Source organism: Pungitius pungitius, chromosome 19 (genome assembly GCF_949316345.1).
Source record: "Pungitius pungitius chromosome 19, fPunPun2.1, whole genome shotgun sequence".
In the NCBI taxonomy this organism is placed as follows: domain Eukaryota; kingdom Metazoa; phylum Chordata; class Actinopteri; order Perciformes; family Gasterosteidae; genus Pungitius; species Pungitius pungitius.
This window is the reverse complement of record NC_084918.1, coordinates 12,190,995-12,210,267: the sequence shown is the minus strand read 5'-3', so window position 1 is coordinate 12,210,267 and position 19,273 is coordinate 12,190,995. Positions and strand designations below refer to the sequence as shown.

Here is a 19,273-nt window from a genome sequence, read left to right as displayed (position 1 = left end):
AGCTCAATGTGAAATGCCAAACACAGTGTGAGTGAATTTCAGCAGTGTGGAGTCATGTGTGAGTACAACACACACGCACACACATTCACACTGGCCCTACAGCCAGAGGTTGTAGATCAGGTTTGATTAGTGTTGCCGTGACTCTAATTGGACCCTGTGTCCTGTGGCTGTGTGTCAGCTTGGAGTACCCCGCTGAGCCCCAGTCCCCCCCATCTGCCCTTCACCCTCCCTGCAAGCCCTCACCCTCTGAGCATTCTGTCTCCCTCTTCTCACTATACCGTCTAGGCCTGACACCCAGTGCACTTGTTTTTCTTCTTGTTTTTAATGATTTCGCCCCCCCCCCCGCCCCCCTCCCCCACCACTTGTGGTGCTCCACAGTTTGCAAGGTACAGCATACGATAAATACGGGCAGTAACAGTAAAATAAAGTGTCATATATTGTGGCATTAGTGTTTGCCACAACATAATTTTACATGGGGTATACATGAATATATCCATGGGGATTTTTTAAATATTTTCTCATGTCAAAAATACTGGTTATTTTCATACAGCAATCCCTGAGTCAAACGCTATGATAAAAGAAGGTGAAAATACATCTGTAACAGCTCGCACAGAATCAAATTAATTTAATCTCCGTGTCTAAGACAGTCTGCAGAGCCTTTCATAAGCTGTTAGTTTAACGGAGGAAAAATACAACAATGCAGCAGTGTTGACCTTTCATGATGTTATTTAAAACCACTGGTCAATGTCTTTGCCGCCCACAACCAAGTTTCATCAATCAATCAATCAATCTGACTTAAATTGGATTATATCACATTTATGCAGCGGTACCTGAAGTACCACGCCCACCTAAAGCAGCCCCACACATTTTTGTAAACACAGGGCTGTTTTCGGTTTGTACAGTTTTCGTTTGTCTTTCTGCCGCACCCCACCCCCTTCCCCCCACCCCCCCACCCTCCCGCCCATCCCGCCTTCAACACGAGGGGGAGGACAGACGTCCCTCCGGGGAAAGCTCAGCTTCGAGGTTCAGTGAGCTCTATCACTTCGGTCCAGTCACTCTGTTGTCCTCTTTAATCCTTCACCAGCAGGCAGACAGGTGGACACATTGACACTGAGCAGACAGTTAAGGTCATGGACAAACACATTTTTGGAAACAGCTTTTTTTTACTACACTATGGCGTTAAAGGTGGAATTAATGAGTAACGTAATTATATTCCTACATTTTGGATCCTTTCAGATAAAACAAATTTAGAGAGACATTTTATTTAAGTTTTCACCGGCACATCAGTTGCTATGAGACTGCATGTTGATGAAGAGCGTGTGTGAAACAAAAGGAGAAGGCGATGTAACAGCACATTTTAAATTACATCTGTTAAACTCACAGGCAATAATACCCCTATGAAGATGCACCGTTTTCCGGAGGCTTAGTGGTTTGAAAGGGACATGAAGTCAACAGAAGGAATTAAAATGCATTCAGAGTAGAGAAACGATACAATTGTAAATAAAGAATTGAAGGTCCAATAAGAAAAGCGGAAGTTAAATGTCTACACAGGCTCCCGGCAGTTAAAACGTCCTCCCTTCTCCTCCCCCGCTCGGCCGTGTTGGTCGGACAGATACACAGGGAGCCAACACCAGTTTGCAACTGTCACCCAGCCGAATGGGACTGAGCACTGGAGGCCACCACTGGAATGAATCAGATCCATCACTGTCTGCAGGGGAGAGGAGCCGTGCGGCACATCTAATGCTTGGGGAGTGGGGGGTGTGGGCTCCGATGGGAGCAGCGTATCCAGGCCACCTCACTTCATGGATAAAGCATCGATTCCATCATTGCTTGGCACTGTGTGCTAAAGTACAATTAACTTTTCCTTAAAATAATGCAGTTTTGTGTTTCTTTGTAGTTAGAGGTTTGGCCGGATGTTTCTAAAACAGTCACTGAACTGGCATCCATTCTATGATACACGATGCATCTTAAAGTGTGTCTTCACAAATACAACACTATCCCTCTTAAGGATCCAAACATGAAACACCTCCATGGAAACATGAAATGCGGTATGCAACACTCTCATCACATGTAAGGGTCCCTCCACAAGCATGCACATCCAACATATTTAAACCCAACAACAACACCTGACACACACACACACACACAACACACTTCCACATATTGCTCAAGGTCTCCCAGAAGCACAATTGCTTCTAACAGGATTGGGGCTATTTTCGGCCAGGAATATCCTGTCAGCTATGCAGACAAGCACTTCAATAGGCAGGTTCATAACGCTGATGATGACGCCCATGTCTGAGGGGGGGTACCTGCTCTATTTTTGCTGCCATTAGAGCAGTGGCAATGAGTGGCCTTTGCCTCGGGTTAAAACGAGATTTATTTTCCTCCTGACCTTGGAAGAAAAAAATACTTCAGCCTGATTAAGGATCCTTTCAAGTGTAACAAAGCACTGTTTGTGGACTATTTCTACTGTTGCACAAACCCGGAAGGTCGATTCAAAATCTGACCCTGGACTCTTATTGCTCCGAACCAAGTCCAAGAATACAAGTCTGAAGCCGAGTCCCAAACCCCTGTCAGGGAAACCATGGGATAACCATTGGAAGCGTGCAGAACAAAGAGGATGAAAATCTGTGAATATTTACTAAAGCTATTTTGACAAAGAACAAAATTACCTCTCATCTTATGTTGAAAAAGCCTGGAAAACATTCAAATCCGAGAATGAAACATATGAAAAAAATCCTCTCTGGATGTGGCAGTCCTTTTCCCTCACAGACTCTCTCACTCAACCACTTGCCAGGTCACGTTAGGTATCTAAGGGTTCGCGGTTTAGTCAACCAAGGTCAAAGTCAATCAGTTAAAATAGCAGAAAGTCCAAAGCAACTAGAACAAAGTCAGAAGTACCGATGAAGCTATTAAATAACAAGTTAGTCATTTGTTTTTACTGATATCCTTAGCATTCACAACATACACAAACTCTCCTCGCGGTCCGTACTGGAACAATTGGTTCCACAGATAGACCACGTTTGAAAAACTACCGCTTTGCCCCAGATAGTCAAACGACATGATTGGTTACTGGCAATTAATTTGAAGCATTATAATTGCATGGCTACTTCAGAGACTGTTAAATTTCTCCTTCTAAATTGGAGTTCTATTAATATATCTGCATATGTGTTTAAGCAATTCATTCATTTATGAAAAGTAATTTTAATTCCATTTCATTTTTCAATATTGTTTAATTCCACTTGCTGAATTTTTTCCATCTTTTTAGTGCAAAGACTGATCCTCGAGTCACAAACAAATCGAATGCACGTCTGTTAGTAGTTTACAGTAGTTTAGTTATTAAAAGTCAGCGTTGGTTTTCAAACGTGTGCCCTCCATTCTTATTAGTTTCTTGAAGATCTACATTCATTCAATGATGCTGGCATTACTTCTGATACCTTTTCTTTTTGTGAAGATACGATCCTGTGGAGGCCGGCTGTTGTAGCACCGCTACATTGGACAGAAGAACCTCCCACAGCAATGTTCCACTTGCCTGACACTTATGAACTTCCACTCAGTGCATGTTTGTTTCTGTCTGTTGCAACAGCCGTGTCCTGGTCATTGGGTATGATATGATACATAAGATATGTATCCCAGCAGCATCTAAAAGCAGACAGGCTGATGATAAGCATACTCGCGTCTGGGTTTCATTTCTCTCGTTTAAAATTCATCGCATGACACACACGTACGCCTCTGTGTGTGCACTCAGGCTGTTATTTACGGCCGAGATCTTCAGCCAGACATAGACTCTTTTTTCAAAGACTGTCTGTCTGGTTTTTCCTTGTTCTTATTTGACAGCGCTACGGCAACTTGCCAATGAAGCGCTGTTTTAATCGGAGCAGCAGAAAGACGCCTCACCACACAGCCGTTCTCGGCTTCCCTCTCTTCTCTCTTCTACTGAGTCGAATTCCACATTGTACTATTTTCACATCGTGGTGCTCCTCCACGGAACTCTCGAGATATTTCTCGAGACGGACCTCATTCCTTAGGACGGCAGAGCGATGAGTCCTTTTCACTCTAGACATTTATTAACTTTGACTGTCTTGTATTGCTTGTCTCAGCACATATTACTGTCAAAGTAAAGCTTTTATGTAAAGCATTTCTCCTCTTTGACCACTTGAACGACTTTCCATTCCACTGATCCCGATTATGTAAATACCACGTGGGACAAGAAACCCCTGCAAAGTTGCCCGGTGCAATTAGCCACCTGAGGAAGTTGTTTCTGGCTTTTCTAAGCCAGAGACAAAGAACAGCATTCATGGAAATGTCCGGCTGTGTCCCGTCCCACATTTACTACACAGCCCAGGTTTTGATGCATGCGTGAGCAGAGTAACGTCAATGAATTCAAGGAATGGGACAGGCTAGTTACAGCATGACGCATAATGATGACAGGACAGCATCACTGTATCCAGCCAGTGACTCCGTTCTAAAGTTGCCTCTCCAGCATGCCAATGGCCTTGTTTGTAATCCATTTGGAAAGCGTTGCTTGTTAGTCACTAACGGGACGTTTATGCAAAGAGACAAGGGGGGAAGGAAGTGGCAGGCCCTAACAAAAGATGCTCACTTGGACGAAAGAGGGGCTGATCGATAGAGCCTTGAGAGAGCTATCAATCAGGGCCGCGGCCCAGGAAATTATGGTTTTATTAGTATTGAGCCGACCACTGCTGGGAGAGGAACTTAAAACATTGAGATGCTGGGCCACATTGATGGCTAGAGAAAGAGAGGGAAATGTGTGCCGACCCACGCGCCCTGCCCAACTTAGTACGCACTGATTGAATTCTAGTCAGATCATGACTTGTATGTACCACAGCTTCCCCGCTGTCACAGCAAATAGCAGTGATTCATGGGAAGAGGATGGAGGCAAGGTACAGAGCAGTGCACTCTGGGAAATGTAGTTTGCAATGAATGGGGTGACTGAAGTGAGGGAAGTAGATCGCAAGGTAGCAGAAATGCAATTCCAGCGCCGCTGGGCCTTCATTCCCAGCCGGCTCACTGAGGACTAACTCATTTAGGAACAGCAAGGGAAACTCAATAGGACCAATTGAAAAAATAATATATTGAATCTGGTGGTTGAGTGGGCTGCTCGGGCACGGGAGAGGACTGCAGAGGGAAAGTGTGTGCACCATAAACACACACACACACGCACACAGATTCCTCTCACTTGCAGCATAGTACATATGTTGTTCCCCAATTAGCTGTTAGCTGTTACCATTGGACTGAATTTGAACATTTTGAACAATTTGAACAACCAAAAAGACAGGTCCTTACTCAATACTGGAAAATAAGTTACTTTTTGTGGTGAAAACTCTTTGAAGTTAAAGGAAAACTGATGCTGTAAAAACGTTGCTGTTTTTCTTTCATTTGTTAATTAATTTGTTCAAAAAAATCATTAAACCATCTTTCTAACCAGATAGTAAACGTAGGCAACCTTTAAGCTAACCACGAATAAACCCAACCCAATAACCATTTAGCTGTACATTGTTGATTGAACTTGTCAGCCGGCCCGCCGCTCTTCATCATTACATTACGTCCACAACAAGGTCCTCACCATCCAGGTCGGGACAGTCGGTCGAACAGCGTTAGCTCTGTCAGCACAGCCTCTTTGGTTTACGCCTGTCACCACCAATCTTGGATCTTGCACCTTTGTGGGGGTGGCTGTACATTCTTTATGTTTGGATTTTGTCACAGTTTGGTTCTTGTCTTGTTTTATTTTGTAGTTTCATGTCTCTTGTGTTTCTGGGTAACTTTACTTCCTGCCTTGTCCTGTCTTCCCCTGTGATTGTCTGCCGTGCCTGATCATGTCCACCTGTGTCCAATCACCTGCACCTCCCTTGTGTATTTAAGCCCTGTGGGTCTCTTGTGGTGTCATTGCATGTTGATGTTACGGGTCATGTCAAGTAAGTCTTTTGTTGTTTTCAAGTCCAGGTCCCTTTTTGCCCTCTTTTGGTTGGAGTGATTTTGAGTTTTGATTTTTGACTATTAAAGTCCTTTAATTTTCGTAAGGACCCCCTTGCCCACGACCCCCCGGTACTGACAGATTTTATTTTAATCTTGAGGATTTTGACTGCAATGTTGGTCAAGCCTGGCATATTGCAATACATATGACTTGGATCTCCAGTAGAGATTGATAGAAGATAGTAGCCAGTCTCTGCATTTCCTCTCAGTAGTTGGGTTGCAGTGTAACGCTCTACAAAGAAGTTTTCTGTTGCTCAGTTCATCACCTAAGCAGAGATCTGATTTGTTCTGGGTGTGTTTCAAATGCACTGTTCAAATGCATACGCTATGGCTCCTCCGGCCTCAATGCGGTCTCATCTACGGTATGTGCTGGTGGCCGTTCCTCACTCCATTACTGTGCCAAACTAGTAAACAACTCTTTGTATGTGCTTGAAACAATCCAGTGCCATTTCCCCTCGCCTGGTTCCCTGGTCGTTGTGATGGAGAACTTCTGCACAAAGTTGAGCTTTTTTTTTTTATTTCCCCCCATAATGCTGCTGACTGCTGTTTTAAATTTCCTTGGCAAGACACCTATCTCTATCGTTGGCGGGGGAACAGTTAAACCCAACCACAAGTTATTCTCACATCTCTTGGTGTGCATGTGCATCGCGGCTTTTGGGGAAATTGAGGTTTAACTAAAAAGTCCTAATAGGACCTGGGCATCCACTTTGGGAAGAAATGGTATTAGCTGAGGCTCTAGGTGGATGTGAAAAGCTAATGAAAGTGGGGTATCTAGCCAGCAGCAGGGCGAGTTGTGCCTGAGGCCCGATGCAGCAGCTTAAGGATTGTAATTACAGCATTATGGTGGAGGTTGACTGGATTAGGGCCGCAGCAACAGGCTGAGACCAGGATAGTAGGCCAGGAAATGGCCACGGACGAGACATTATTAGCCTCGGTTGACAGCTTAAGGTTCATCCCGTCAACACACCACTCCCTCACTGAGGGCTCAAGGTCAGGGAGATTCTGATGCACCGGTAAGAGCAACACTATGTGCACGGGTCTGCACTTGCCTACAAACTCAAACGCACATGAATACAGGGAAACGCACTCTATCACGCCTCATCCCAAGATATCACCATCACCTTGAACGGCCAAACCCAGGGTTGCTTGGGGAGTCCAGTGGTAGCTGAGCAGCAGATGATCTTGACTGGGATCAGTGTAAATTCACATAGCTCTACCCTCTCCCTCAGTCAACAGGATAATCCACTCTGAAAATAGCTGGATTAATCAGATTTAACACATGATGAGGGGATGAGAACCACTGGGAATAAAGGGATGTCATCTCTAAGACAGACAGTGAATAACCTAAAGGAACGTCTTATTCATGTGACAAATAAACTCCTTTGTTTTTTTTATAGAATTAAACATTAAGAGTAGCAGTTTCCTTTCTGTATTATATAGTAAAATGTGACCAGCCCATTATTAAGATAGAATGCATGTGCTTCAGTTTGGGAAAAGAACCAGATGTTGATTCACGGCTGTGATATCAAATACCAGGTAATTGCAGTTTTGACATGGAAGTGGCACTGCTCGTCATGCACTAGTCAGTAAACATTCACAGGTCAGTAAACATGCACAAAGCATTAGCATGCACAGAGGCAGACTTAATTAATGCTGGGTACACAAAGATTAAATAGCTGCCATTTTGCCTCTGTGTTAAGTTCATTCCAAAGCCTATTTGCAGTAGAGGCCTTTGGAAGGAGCCTGTTGGGCGTCAGAGATAGAGGGAGACAGTTACATAGCGCTCCTTTGGGATCTCTCCCGCTTGACACATTCTATACATAATTTTCATATAATTTGGCCCTCAACTGCTCCTGGTACACACATTTTCCACCTCTTACCCGAGACACTCCATCTTACTTCTGCTTTGCTTGTGACAGATTCAAAGTCAGATTAAAAAGCGCGTAGAGAGGTTGAGTGAAAGAGTGGGTTAAATAAATCTTTATTTCGTCAATCTTAGCCTTATTGAGTCTGAATCATCCAGGGACCTGCTTTTTATTATAAGGCTTCCAGCGGTCATGGTGGTGATTGTAATTGTGTTGACCCGGCCCCCCATTTCACACACACTCTATCACACACACAAACACTCCTTGCATCTCGTTCTCATCAACGCAGCGCTGAACCTCATTAAACCTCTCATTTACAAGTCCCTCCACCTTGTTACGCGTCTTCCAAGGTACACTAGCCCCACAAGGAGGCTACTCGGCCGCAACCACACAGAACTTTCCTCCCCTCAAAATCCTCCTTTTTCTTGTTCTCCAAACTCCCGCCCCCCCCTTGTGTTTGCTTTGCCAAAAACTCCCATCCTCTTGTTCTCTTCGCTTAGTAAATGTTGTGAGACAATAATATTAGCCGGGGCCTCCTGGTTTAAAGCATGCTCAAGGTACAACGTTGAACTGCGTAGGACTATCTCGCTGTATGGCAGCTATTTGTAATGAGTCCAGTACAGGGAGGTCTTCTCCAGAGCCAAGGCCCAAGGTCTGTTCTCTGACTTGTTCAGTGACTCTCCTTGGTCTCTGTCCTAAGAAAAGTACAGTATCTGGGCCTAGTGGTTTCAGAACTGCTAACCGTGTCCCCTTTGCCAAGATTGTTCCCTGCAGCGCGGCGTATCGACCACATGGCCAATGTCACTGGTTCATTTTCTGGGGTTCATTGTTAGAGACAGCTGTCTATTGGCCTATGGGAAATCCATAGAGCTTTATCCGGCTCCGCCTCCTGCAGAAGCTTTTCACACTGCTGAGCCAGAACATTCGCACGTAAGACGAGACGGATGCCGGTGCCCCTGGTTCCACGCTTCTGAAGTATTGATGGCATCACATCATGCAGACCCACTTGTTCTTCTGTGTGTGAATTTGTGTGTATGTGTGTATAGCTTCCTTTTTATTCAACCCGCACACGGTAAAAATGATCTGTGAATAACCCCTTCATTTACAGGACTTTTAATGTACAAAATGAATGTAGCTAAGCATAGGTTTAGTAAATTATTTGTTATTTGAATCAGACAAAAGTGGCAAAAAGCGTTTTGTGTGAGAATGATTCAAACCTTTCATTTCAGAACTTGAATATGTCTCAAATGTTTATTCAGAAAACGGTTTGCAGTGGCCCTTTTAAGAAAAAAATACGTTGTTGGTGTTAAATGGAGCATTAGTTTTGCCCTGAAACTATTTGTAAGCCCTACATCTGCTCTTCATCTCCCCATGTTTCTCTAGGAAGCCCCTGCCAGCCCTCCGGTCCTAAAGCATCTCCAGAACTCTCTACTGGACAATCACGAGCGGCACATCTCCAACCCCATTTATAAAATCATAGAAGGCTTGGATACCAACTCCACGCCGTTGGCTAATATGATCGGACGCATGGGTGAGTGACATGTCAGCAAGGTCAGCTTTTAGACTCTGACAGGACAATGCAAATTGGATTTTTTTTTTTTGCTGCCTATCACTCCCCATTTGCTTTGATGGGAGTGTGGTTGACCCCCTAACGTGTTATTTTGCCCTTACATTGATGCTGTATGTAAACTGACATCCCCTGATCAATTCTAGCATCCCTCTGCTAGCTCCCTCCCTTCAATCCCCAGGCCGCCATCACCTTCAAAGGCTCACACACCCTCCTCCCTCAAGCTGCGTTATTTCACTATTCCAACCTATCAGGGAATAACGTCACCCCCGACTCCACTCCTGACAGGTTTCACTTGGGTCAATTTTCATCCCCCCAGCTGACATCAGCGGGCTAAGATCTCATCTCTTCAGGTGAATTAGAATTGGCATTTCAATCCTCGGTCAGCCACCGCTGTCATCTTCGACATCGACGGACCTTTCACGCATGCGCGCAAGCAAGAAGATTCTTTCTACTCTTTCCTTGCCGCACTTTTTTTTTTGCTCCCCACTGTCTCCTTGTACCCTCTTTCACCCCCCCCCCTCCCCCCACACCCCCGTCGTACTTCCACCCGGCTCTCCTCGGATGGTAAATTTGTAATCTGCCAGTGATTTACACTTTCTGCCCCTGTGCCATTCATTCTCCCCCCACCCTCCTTTCCCCGTCTCGCCCAGAGCGCTGCCACTCTGCCACTGATCACAGAAGATCTGAGGCTGTGTCAGAGGCACCTGATGGTTCATTAAGCCTCCAGATCAATAGGGCTTGCCCCTGACACTCCCTCTCCCACTGCCTTTGTCTGCCCTTCTCTTTTTTCACTTTATCATCACGCCTTTCTTTTCCCCGATGAATCAAATGCCCTCCAATTGGTTTGGTTTTCCGCTCCCTTATTCATTCCGCTGGCTTTTTTTTTGTTTTTTGATGCAGCCTTCTTTTTTATGCTGTGATCATAAGCGGAAACTGTGGGCACGTTGATGGAAAAGTTTCTTGTCATTGAAAATTCAACGGCACCCGGCGCTCATCTCATCCTCCGGAGTGGGTGTCAAAAGAGCCAAGTGGAAAAGTTTTAGGGGTGGGGGCGGAGCGGGTGCTAAAGCAGTGAGTTATCACAGCAGAAGCTCGGCAGAGTCTCAGATCTTTGACGCTGCTTTTCTTTTCTGTCTCGAGGCTGTCTGCAAGTCATATCCTCATTAACCTGAGCCCACATTCTGTGACAGGTCTTCCTTTCTGAATTGACACAATTCTCCTATTTAAATTTAGCAAGGTTTAAATTTATTACAGCAACACACCACTGCCGCTCTGACACCTGAGAATTAGAGACAAGAGTGTGCCGGTACCAAGGGTTGGTCAAATGTTTTGCTTCATGCAATTCCTGAATATCAGAATACATGAAAGCACACTAGTTTCAAAAGAAGAAAGTTTCTCTTTAGCCACCAAGGTTAAAGTGGTCAGTGGGATCTTAGTCACCACACAGAGCTAAGATCGAGTTAACTTTGATCAAATGTCACAACATTTGTTCTGAAAGCAAATAGCGTCAACATTCATATGTATCAACATGTGAATTGTGTTTTCTTAGTTTCTAAATGTCAATCTAACTGAAATGTCAGTGCAGCCCTCTCTAGTTTAAATGTAGGCGATACATAATCAGACATTGTATGAACTTACCTTTCTGTGAATTGAACATTAATAGTATGTTTCTGCAGGCTAAAAAGAGAGTCTGTTTCAGCTCTCTGTCTTCTCCTATATGTTGTATCAAAACAGCTCAGACTCATTGCCTGGTGTGTGAGATGTGACAGTAATGGTTAGAGGACAGATGCCTGGATCAGTTGGGAAAGGTCAGGAAGCACACAGCCACCAGGGCTTGACTGGCAGCTCAATGCAGAGTGTATCTAGACCTGCTAAATTACCGAATCGAGAAAGCTAGACATGTAGAGTCTGGGATATATGGAGGGGCATAGATACAGCGCAGCACACACAGTGGCACACTCACGTACAACCTCTCCATCAGGTTAGGCTCAATTTCCACTGATCCACTGAATTCTCTAACCAAATCAGTTCCTCTCCTCTGCTCCATTATGCTGCCTATGCTGCCGTAAGTGGACCAAAGCACAGAGGCAAAAGGGATGGAATGGCTTTGCTGCTCTAGAATTAGAACCTCACTTTGATCATAAGTTATAGCAGATGGCAGCAAGCCAGTACAAGGACATTTCTAAACTACCATTTTTTCCCAACAATCATGTTATGCTCCGCGGTCTCCTGGTAAAAAAAACAACAACAAAAAAGCTGCATGTCCTACAGATGCCTTATCTCACCTTGCCCAGGTATCGATCAAACACTGGACCAGCTTGTCTACTCCCAGCAGTCACAAGTAGCTTGCAGCCTTTCTTCTTAAACAGTGAGGAGGATTAAAATCAATCAGTTATGATCAATGAGTAATGATTACTATGGCAACAGCAAAGAAAAGCACCAAATGTCGCTGGAGGGACACAGGTGCTAGTAAGCTGGTGATCTACCACCATATTACATTGGTTGTAAGCGTTGCCTTGATCTTCCACAGTAGTGTGTAATTCAGAGCAATCGGCTTTGTGTGTGTGTTCGTGTGTGTTCGTGGGGGTGCACACGTTGAGTTTATCAATAGTCAAAGATAATCCCACTTCCTGTTTGCCTTGATAAACCCTGAGATGCTGATACCTTCACACATGCACACGCATTGTAGCATGTTGACCAGAAGCTGAATCCACAGCTAGCGGAGGGTGAACATAAAGTTCTGCTTGACTTGCAGCTCAAATGTAATGAGTCCCTGACACTTTTTATTGTCATCAGATATGCTTTCTCTCTCGAAAGAAGAAAAAACAAACAAAGGAAATGCAAGTGAAATCTCCGCACAGTGGGACAGTGACAGTCCAGGTTTGATGCAACCGGCTTTGTCTTCCGTTCCTTCTAATCAAAAAAAGGGCTGTGGGGCACGGGGTCAACATGCTGGGGTGAAAATTGAGGACCTCTTTCTTGACGCTTTCTGTGGTTGTGGCTCCTGGGCCAAGTGCCGAAGTTACCAAGGACCAGCAGAGCTATGAGGGAGGATGAGGATGGGGTGTGGGGGGGGGGGGGGAGGGGGGACTAGGCAAGCACACTCATGCTGTTGTCACACTGAAAATGAGGTGTTCACAGGATGCGCAGCAGTGCAGGTGATGGTGCAAAAATATCTTATGGATTCACCCAAATTCCAAATTGGTTAAAATATTTTTCTATCATTCATATCAAGAGGACATTTATAAGGATTAAGATACTTGAGCAAACACCCAGTCCCCAGGGACTTTACTAGATGGTGATGGGCGCGCTCCAAGTTCGGAAAAGCACACAGGAGTTGGCAATGAAAAGCAATGTACCGATGTGACGGGTGCTGCGGCTAAACTTATTTTAGCCATTTTAAGATAGCCATCTAAGTTTCATTTCACACTTTATTTAGAATCTTTTCACCTGTTCAGTTTGTTTTTGTTATTTTAAGACTTACAAATAACTGATTCAAACTAACCTAAAGCAGCAGGGGCAGAACGAGCAGAATTGAGTTGCCTGTTGGAAACGTAGACCCTATAGCAGGTTAATGGTGTGAAAAGGATGTGAACACGTTGTACACTTTTATTGATATTTGGCCTTTTGTTCAGGTGGCTATTTATTGCTGCTGCCCCGACCATAGCAGTACATTACTTTGCTCCCATGTGAAATTTCCTTTCTGCTGTTTCAAACTTGGGAAAATTAGGTACAAAAATAGATGTATTTGCCATATACATTTTTAACACATTTGCTTAAAATTCTTTTGAAGTACCAGTAATATCAAGTATGTAAATCACAGTGGTTTAGAAAATGTAGTAAAAAACTGGTGCTTTGACACGTCTCATTAGACCTCTTACAAGGGCTGTGTGGTGTGATTAGTGTCTCTCCAATTCCCCCATTAGTTTTTTTGCACCTGCCAAGTCGAGACAACTTTCTTTCTAATCACTATGATTGGTCGGTGTCGAAACTTTGCATGAGGTGGAGTGGGGGCCCCTGTCAGCAGAGCTACATTTAGAATGTAGTCAACGGGATTTCTGATTTTTGAGTCTGAAAAAAATAGCAGAACAAACGAGGGGAATTTGTCTGCTGAGGGATGATTTTAAGAAAAGCGTATCAAGTATTTTCCTTCCATATTGCTGCTTAGACTTTGTGTAGATGCGTATCTACAGTAAAGTTCATATCGATTGTGCAGCAAGTTCTTTCTCTTCTCTGCTCAAGTGATTTTTTTTGTTAAAGTCTGATGGATATTTGCATTAAGCCTCGAGCAACAAACATATCAAGTACACTGTATCTAGTATGGATGCCTGGTGTGCATCATCCTGGCTTACAGCTTGTGTAAAAAGGTTGAGGGGGTCAATAATGATATTTCCTGAAATGGCATTTAAAGGCTAAATAACAGGCTTGGATGGAAGGACGGCTCGTTCTTCTACACTCTTGATGGATTGATCTCTGCAACAGGAAAGGTTTTGTGGTTATTTATGCCAGAGAAGCGGTTAGTTTGGTTTGACGCCGTAGTGAAGATCTCTCATGCCTATAGTAACTGCATTTGACTTCATTTTTGACTGGAAATTTTTGTGTGGAAATATTTTTTTGCGCTAAGCTGTCACCAAACCGGTGCCAATTGTCACATCCTGTTAACATATGGTAATAGGCACCATGACAACCCATCCTAACTCAGAACACACTAAAAGCATCCTATGCTGGATCTAATAATGGAATTGCTTTTAAAAAGATTTAATTTCTACGGAAGTCCTGATAATGTATCATGACAGTAAACTGCTCAATTTGTATGAATTAATTTCTACTCCTCTAAATTATCTTACTTTGTCTGTAAAATGTTAGTGGATAAATAAACTGGACTTAAAGACACCTCTGCATTATTTATGTTTCTTTGTCTTGACCCAATTGACAAAAGTACAGATGCGCTATAGTCCTCAAAAAACGTTTGTTGGTGAAGCTTTCGTTGCCACATGTGTGTACGCAGGACGATTTCCATCAGCAATTTGAAAGTCATGGTCAGCCTGGATCAACTAATGATCTCTTCTTCAGTCAAATCAATAGGCCAAAGTGTCACCCAAGGAGGGAGGAAGAAAGCGAGCGTGTGTGACTGACAAAAATTGAGGAAACCGCCCAGGACAAAGAAGATGGAGCGCGGCCATTAGCGTGACCTCTCACCCCACGGGGCCATGTTTCAACGGGCACCGCCTGGCCAGAAGGAAGAGAAAGTGCAGAGCGAAGCCCTGATCCGTGAGGATGGATGCAGCCAGGTGGCCTCTGGATCCAGAAAGCTCATTAGTCTCTGTCTTCACTCTCGGCCAGAGGGAGGACAAACATCTACGCTTCCACATTGTGGATTTAGCTTCCACAAGCTGCGCATGGGTGGCCAGGGGCGGCGCGTACATAGGTACAGCCGTCGTCGTGGAAACACAACCTCCACTGTACTCAGCGGGTGCCAACTTGTCAAGTGTAGGGAATAAAATGCATTCACTGGATGCATGTTCTATCCCAAAGGTATTTTCAGTGGGAGGATAGACTATACTGGCATACTTATTGTGTGTCTGTCTACACACTCATTGAAAGAGCGTGTACCACAGTTTATTTTCTACAAACCATGTTACAATAACAACAATTATTACAAGACATGCCCTGCACATTAGCGCCTCATGTTAGGCCCTAGCAGACAACTCGTGTTTTAAGCAGGACGGATGAGGGTTGTAATTGTGCTGAGCCGCTTAGTGGTGTGTGTCAGCGTGACTCGTGAGAAGCTCTCTTTAATTACAGTGTGACAAAGGCCACAGTGGCACACACTCATGTTGCCACAAGAGCTCTTTCTCTCTGCTGCATGGACGGGATACATGAATCAGAAGATCTGAAACAGACAGCGGGAGCCATCTTCTGTGAACAATTAATCATATCCCCGTTTGACCTCACAAACATGTTAGATCTGTGTGTGACTGCTGATTCATTTGCGACGGCGTGGCGCTATTAATGGTCACTCAGACTCAGTGAAAGGCTCCAGTGTTTTAAGGATTGCAGAAGCTGAATAGCAGCGTTTCGATTGGAGCCAAGATAGGACTGCTGTCATTTGGTGAAAACAAAAAATGTTTGCTGCGTTGGGCATGGGAATAAAGAGGCAAACATCGCCTCAACATTAAGCTCAGAGAATCTTCCCTGGGCAAAATCTTGTAAAAGGAGGAGGTTCATGCTGTGATTCCATAAAGGAAGACCACAAACGAGGCCCTGAGAATGAATGCACTCATCATTTCACCAGCACTTGTTTGAATGGAGAATTGAACTATTTGTATTGTATTGAACTACCATAACCTTCTGCCCTCAGTCACTACTGAGCTTTAGCACACATGTACACCGTTTGTCCTTTTGGCAGTGGAGAGGAAGTGAGCCGTCGCTGTTGGTAGTCTCACCCCCTCCACCCCACCCAAACCCCATCACCGACTGTGAGACGCAGCTTTAAAACAGTGAGTGAGCAGCACCTCGAAGAGGCCAAAACACTACTGGAGGTGCTGAACCGTTTTCTTCCTTTTCCAGATTATTTTTATTTGCCACCTTCGGCAATCAGGCAAACCAAACAGACAATATTATTTCCTCTTCTTCAGTTCAAATCCGCATTTGCATCGTGTGCAGCATCGAAGCGTTGGTGGCGGGTTATTCACCCATTCATAATGCCTGTTATGCTGACAGCTTCAGAAAAGCAGGTGCTGCAGTTTCTCTAATTATTTTCACCTACCAAACCATCAGGGTGGCCCAAACTACACCTGTCCACCTAGCCGCTCACTGTGTGAGCATGAGCGTCCTTTGGAGGGGAGTGGAATGACTTCAACAACTTGATCTGAAGAGCTGGCTACCCGTGTCAATAGGTCCTGACTGGAAGTATTTCATTAAGCTGTGAGAGGATTTTTCTAATTAAAAAGGTGTGCTCCGTCAGCGGAAGTGGTGTGATGACGTGAGGGCAAGGTGAATATGGGTATTATTGAGAGTTTAAGAGTGCATACTGGGAAGGCAAAGGTGTGTACTTGAAGAACGCGCTTTATTTAAGGAAACATCTCTTCCTTTTATACTACCACCAGGCAGTTCGTTCTCTCCACGTACTACTACTGTCAAGATGGGATGGCAAAAGCAGGACCCAAACGCAGACTGGCAAATAATGACTTATCCAATTTAAAATCAAAAATCCAGGCACTTATCACACACATTTGGTTTAAATTCACTGGGAAGGTTCAGGTGATTGGACACAGGAGGAAACAATCAGGGACACAGCAGACAATCACAGGGGATGACAGGACAAGGCGGGACAGCACCTGAAGTTGGGTTTTTTAAATTTTATTTCTGCAATTATAATAATAGAAGGTTTACGGTAGATTCAAGTACTTTGTGTTAAATTAATAATTTGCTTTATTTTACATGCTTTGCTCGTGATGATAGACAAGCTTTAATTTTGTAAAGTAACGTAACTCAAGGATGAGAAATGTCAGGTGATAGCGGCAAACTTTTCTTTCCCGTCTTCCACTGCTGGTCTACCAGGCGAAAACATGGTAAAGTTTATTCAGTTGACACATAAAAGTACTGTTATGAAAGACAGAAAATGAGCTTTTTGTTGTTGTTCATGCGGCTGAATAAAATAAACGTGAACATCAGTATGAAAATGTGGATTATTTATGACTGGAGCGGATGCAACCCCAGCTCTCATCGAAGTCCTGCTTTAGTAGTGATTGGCCTGTAGCTCAACAGACTGGAGTTCATCACTGTCAGTGCTGCAGCCCCGCTGATATATAGTACAGGGTAAATTACCCATAGTTCTCTGTCAAGCTGCCCAAATGAGAAATTGCAAAAGGACAGCAGCAGGCTTCAGGAAGGTTTCATGAGCACGTGTTTGAAGCAACTTGTTTCATGGGCATCAGATAAGAATCACCCGGCTTGTAAAGGCCATATAAGTATTGAGTGTACTGGTTGTATCCACTGTAGCGCTACATGTAAAGCTTTGATATGGAACATGTATTCATACATGGTATAATAAATCTCTTTTATCGCATGCCACTGATAACACCCAGGACGTGTATGAAAAATTACACACAATTTGTGCTTGATTCTCTGTTTGTTGTTTGAGGGGGGGGGGACCCTTCTAAGCCCACCTTGGTTTTCTCCCTCGCACAGCTGTTTTGCTCTTGTATCGTTGCTTTTCTTAGAATATTTTTTTTTCCCCCTTCAAATAACTAAACACGTCATTGCCGAGTTGATTGTTTCCCAGATTTGCTTCAACAAAATGCATTCATCATCGCCGGGGCCCCAGTGAAATGAAATGCCTCTCAGATGCATCTCAGTTGGGATCATGCCAGTGTAAATATGGCTGTCTGCTGCTAGTGATTATACACAGTTGTTCCTGAGCTATTAAATTCGCAGAACGGCTCTGCAATAATGGAAGCATTTCTGCATCTAATAGCAAGCAGAAGTGGATCCCGGGCCGTACTACGATCCCACTGCGCGTCCTGTCGTACAACCCTTCCCCAGCCCACGGCAGCTCGTTCCCCCCCCACTTACACTCCCCATCGACTCCTGAGGAGAGCAATTCAAAGAAGTCCTCAGCAGGAAGGATCAGGCAGTACAGAATACAGAGCAGGGGAGCTCCTGTCCTGCTCCTATTTGTCCTTGAGGATGGATGGGGAGAGAAGGGATAAAACCACTCAGGTCTACAACTTTTCAAGATTATTTAGAGTCTGGATTTTGGAGCATACTGTATATGTATTAATAATTAAGTGTCTTTTCCTGTGGCTACTTTGTCCAATCATTTAGGTCTGTCTTGTCCACCAGCGTTATGTGTCTGTTGCTGATATCGTCTCGTTGTTCAGCATGGTTGTTTGCGTGCAGCATTGCAAAGGGCCACCTCATGAGTGTCATTATTTACCCCGCAGAGTATGTGCCCTTTAGAGAAGGCCCGATATGAAAAATTCACTATACAATTCTCTTGACTGAAGTTATTTCTGTATAAAGTATTATCTTGGTCATTACTAAAGTCAGATAACATTATGTTTATACAAACTTGTCTGTAGAGGAGTGTGTGTGTTTGTGCATACTTTTCCTCACAAATGCTTTCATATTGTATTACTCTGATTTGGTACCACTTGTTATCAGACAGCCATAATAAAATAAAAAAATCTGGAATGCATGTGTTTAATAACAGTGTGGAAAAATCTCTCTCTCTCTTATTCTCTCTCTCAGGTAACCACCAGCTCTCCCCCACGGTGAACATGCCTCAGGACGACATAGTGATGATCGAAGACGACAGGCCGCCGCTGCTTCCTGCCCGACTCTCCGACCAATCGTCTTCCAGTTCCCACGATGACATGGGCTTCCTGGGAGAGGAGCCGGTGTCCTGGATCCACGACTTGCCCAGTCAGGATGAATGGTGAGCAGTTTTACTGAGCGCTGGAAACACAATGAATTATTTATGACTTCCTATGAGGAAGAAAGCTGAAGGTTGTTTGTAATGTTCAGTTACAGGAGGTTTCGGTTAGCCTACTCTGCGTGAGTGTGTTTATATGTGAGTGTTCCTGCTGTTCATTAAATGTTTGTCACTGAGTTGTGAGACTAGGGTTTCCTGGGCAGATCCAGTAATCCACACAATTAGATGTCTGGATTCCATTTTCTGCAGACATTTGTAGAGATTTTACAGGATATTTATGATTTTCTGTTATTTTACTCTGGTCCACACGCCGCAGCCGATTACCCTTACAAGAAAATATTAACCCTGATAGAAAATGAAAAATGCCTCATAAATCCTTTTTTAACATATCCCTGGTCGTATTGG

The 19,273-nt window shown here is 44.1% G+C and overlaps 1 protein-coding gene across 3 annotated transcripts in view; it reads left to right on the top strand.

The window, feature by feature from the left end:
- pard3aa (par-3 family cell polarity regulator alpha, a) overlaps positions 1-19,273 on the top strand; it is a 281,463-nt gene that overhangs the window by 147,652 nt on the left and 114,538 nt on the right. For all 3 annotated transcript variants that reach the window (XM_037455958.2, XM_062559226.1, XM_037455956.2), the window contains 2 exons: positions 9,243-9,390; positions 18,685-18,871. In XM_037455958.2, coding sequence (XP_037311855.2) covers positions 9,243-9,390; positions 18,685-18,871 — 335 coding nt within the window. The remainder of the gene's footprint in view (positions 1-9,242; positions 9,391-18,684; positions 18,872-19,273) is intronic.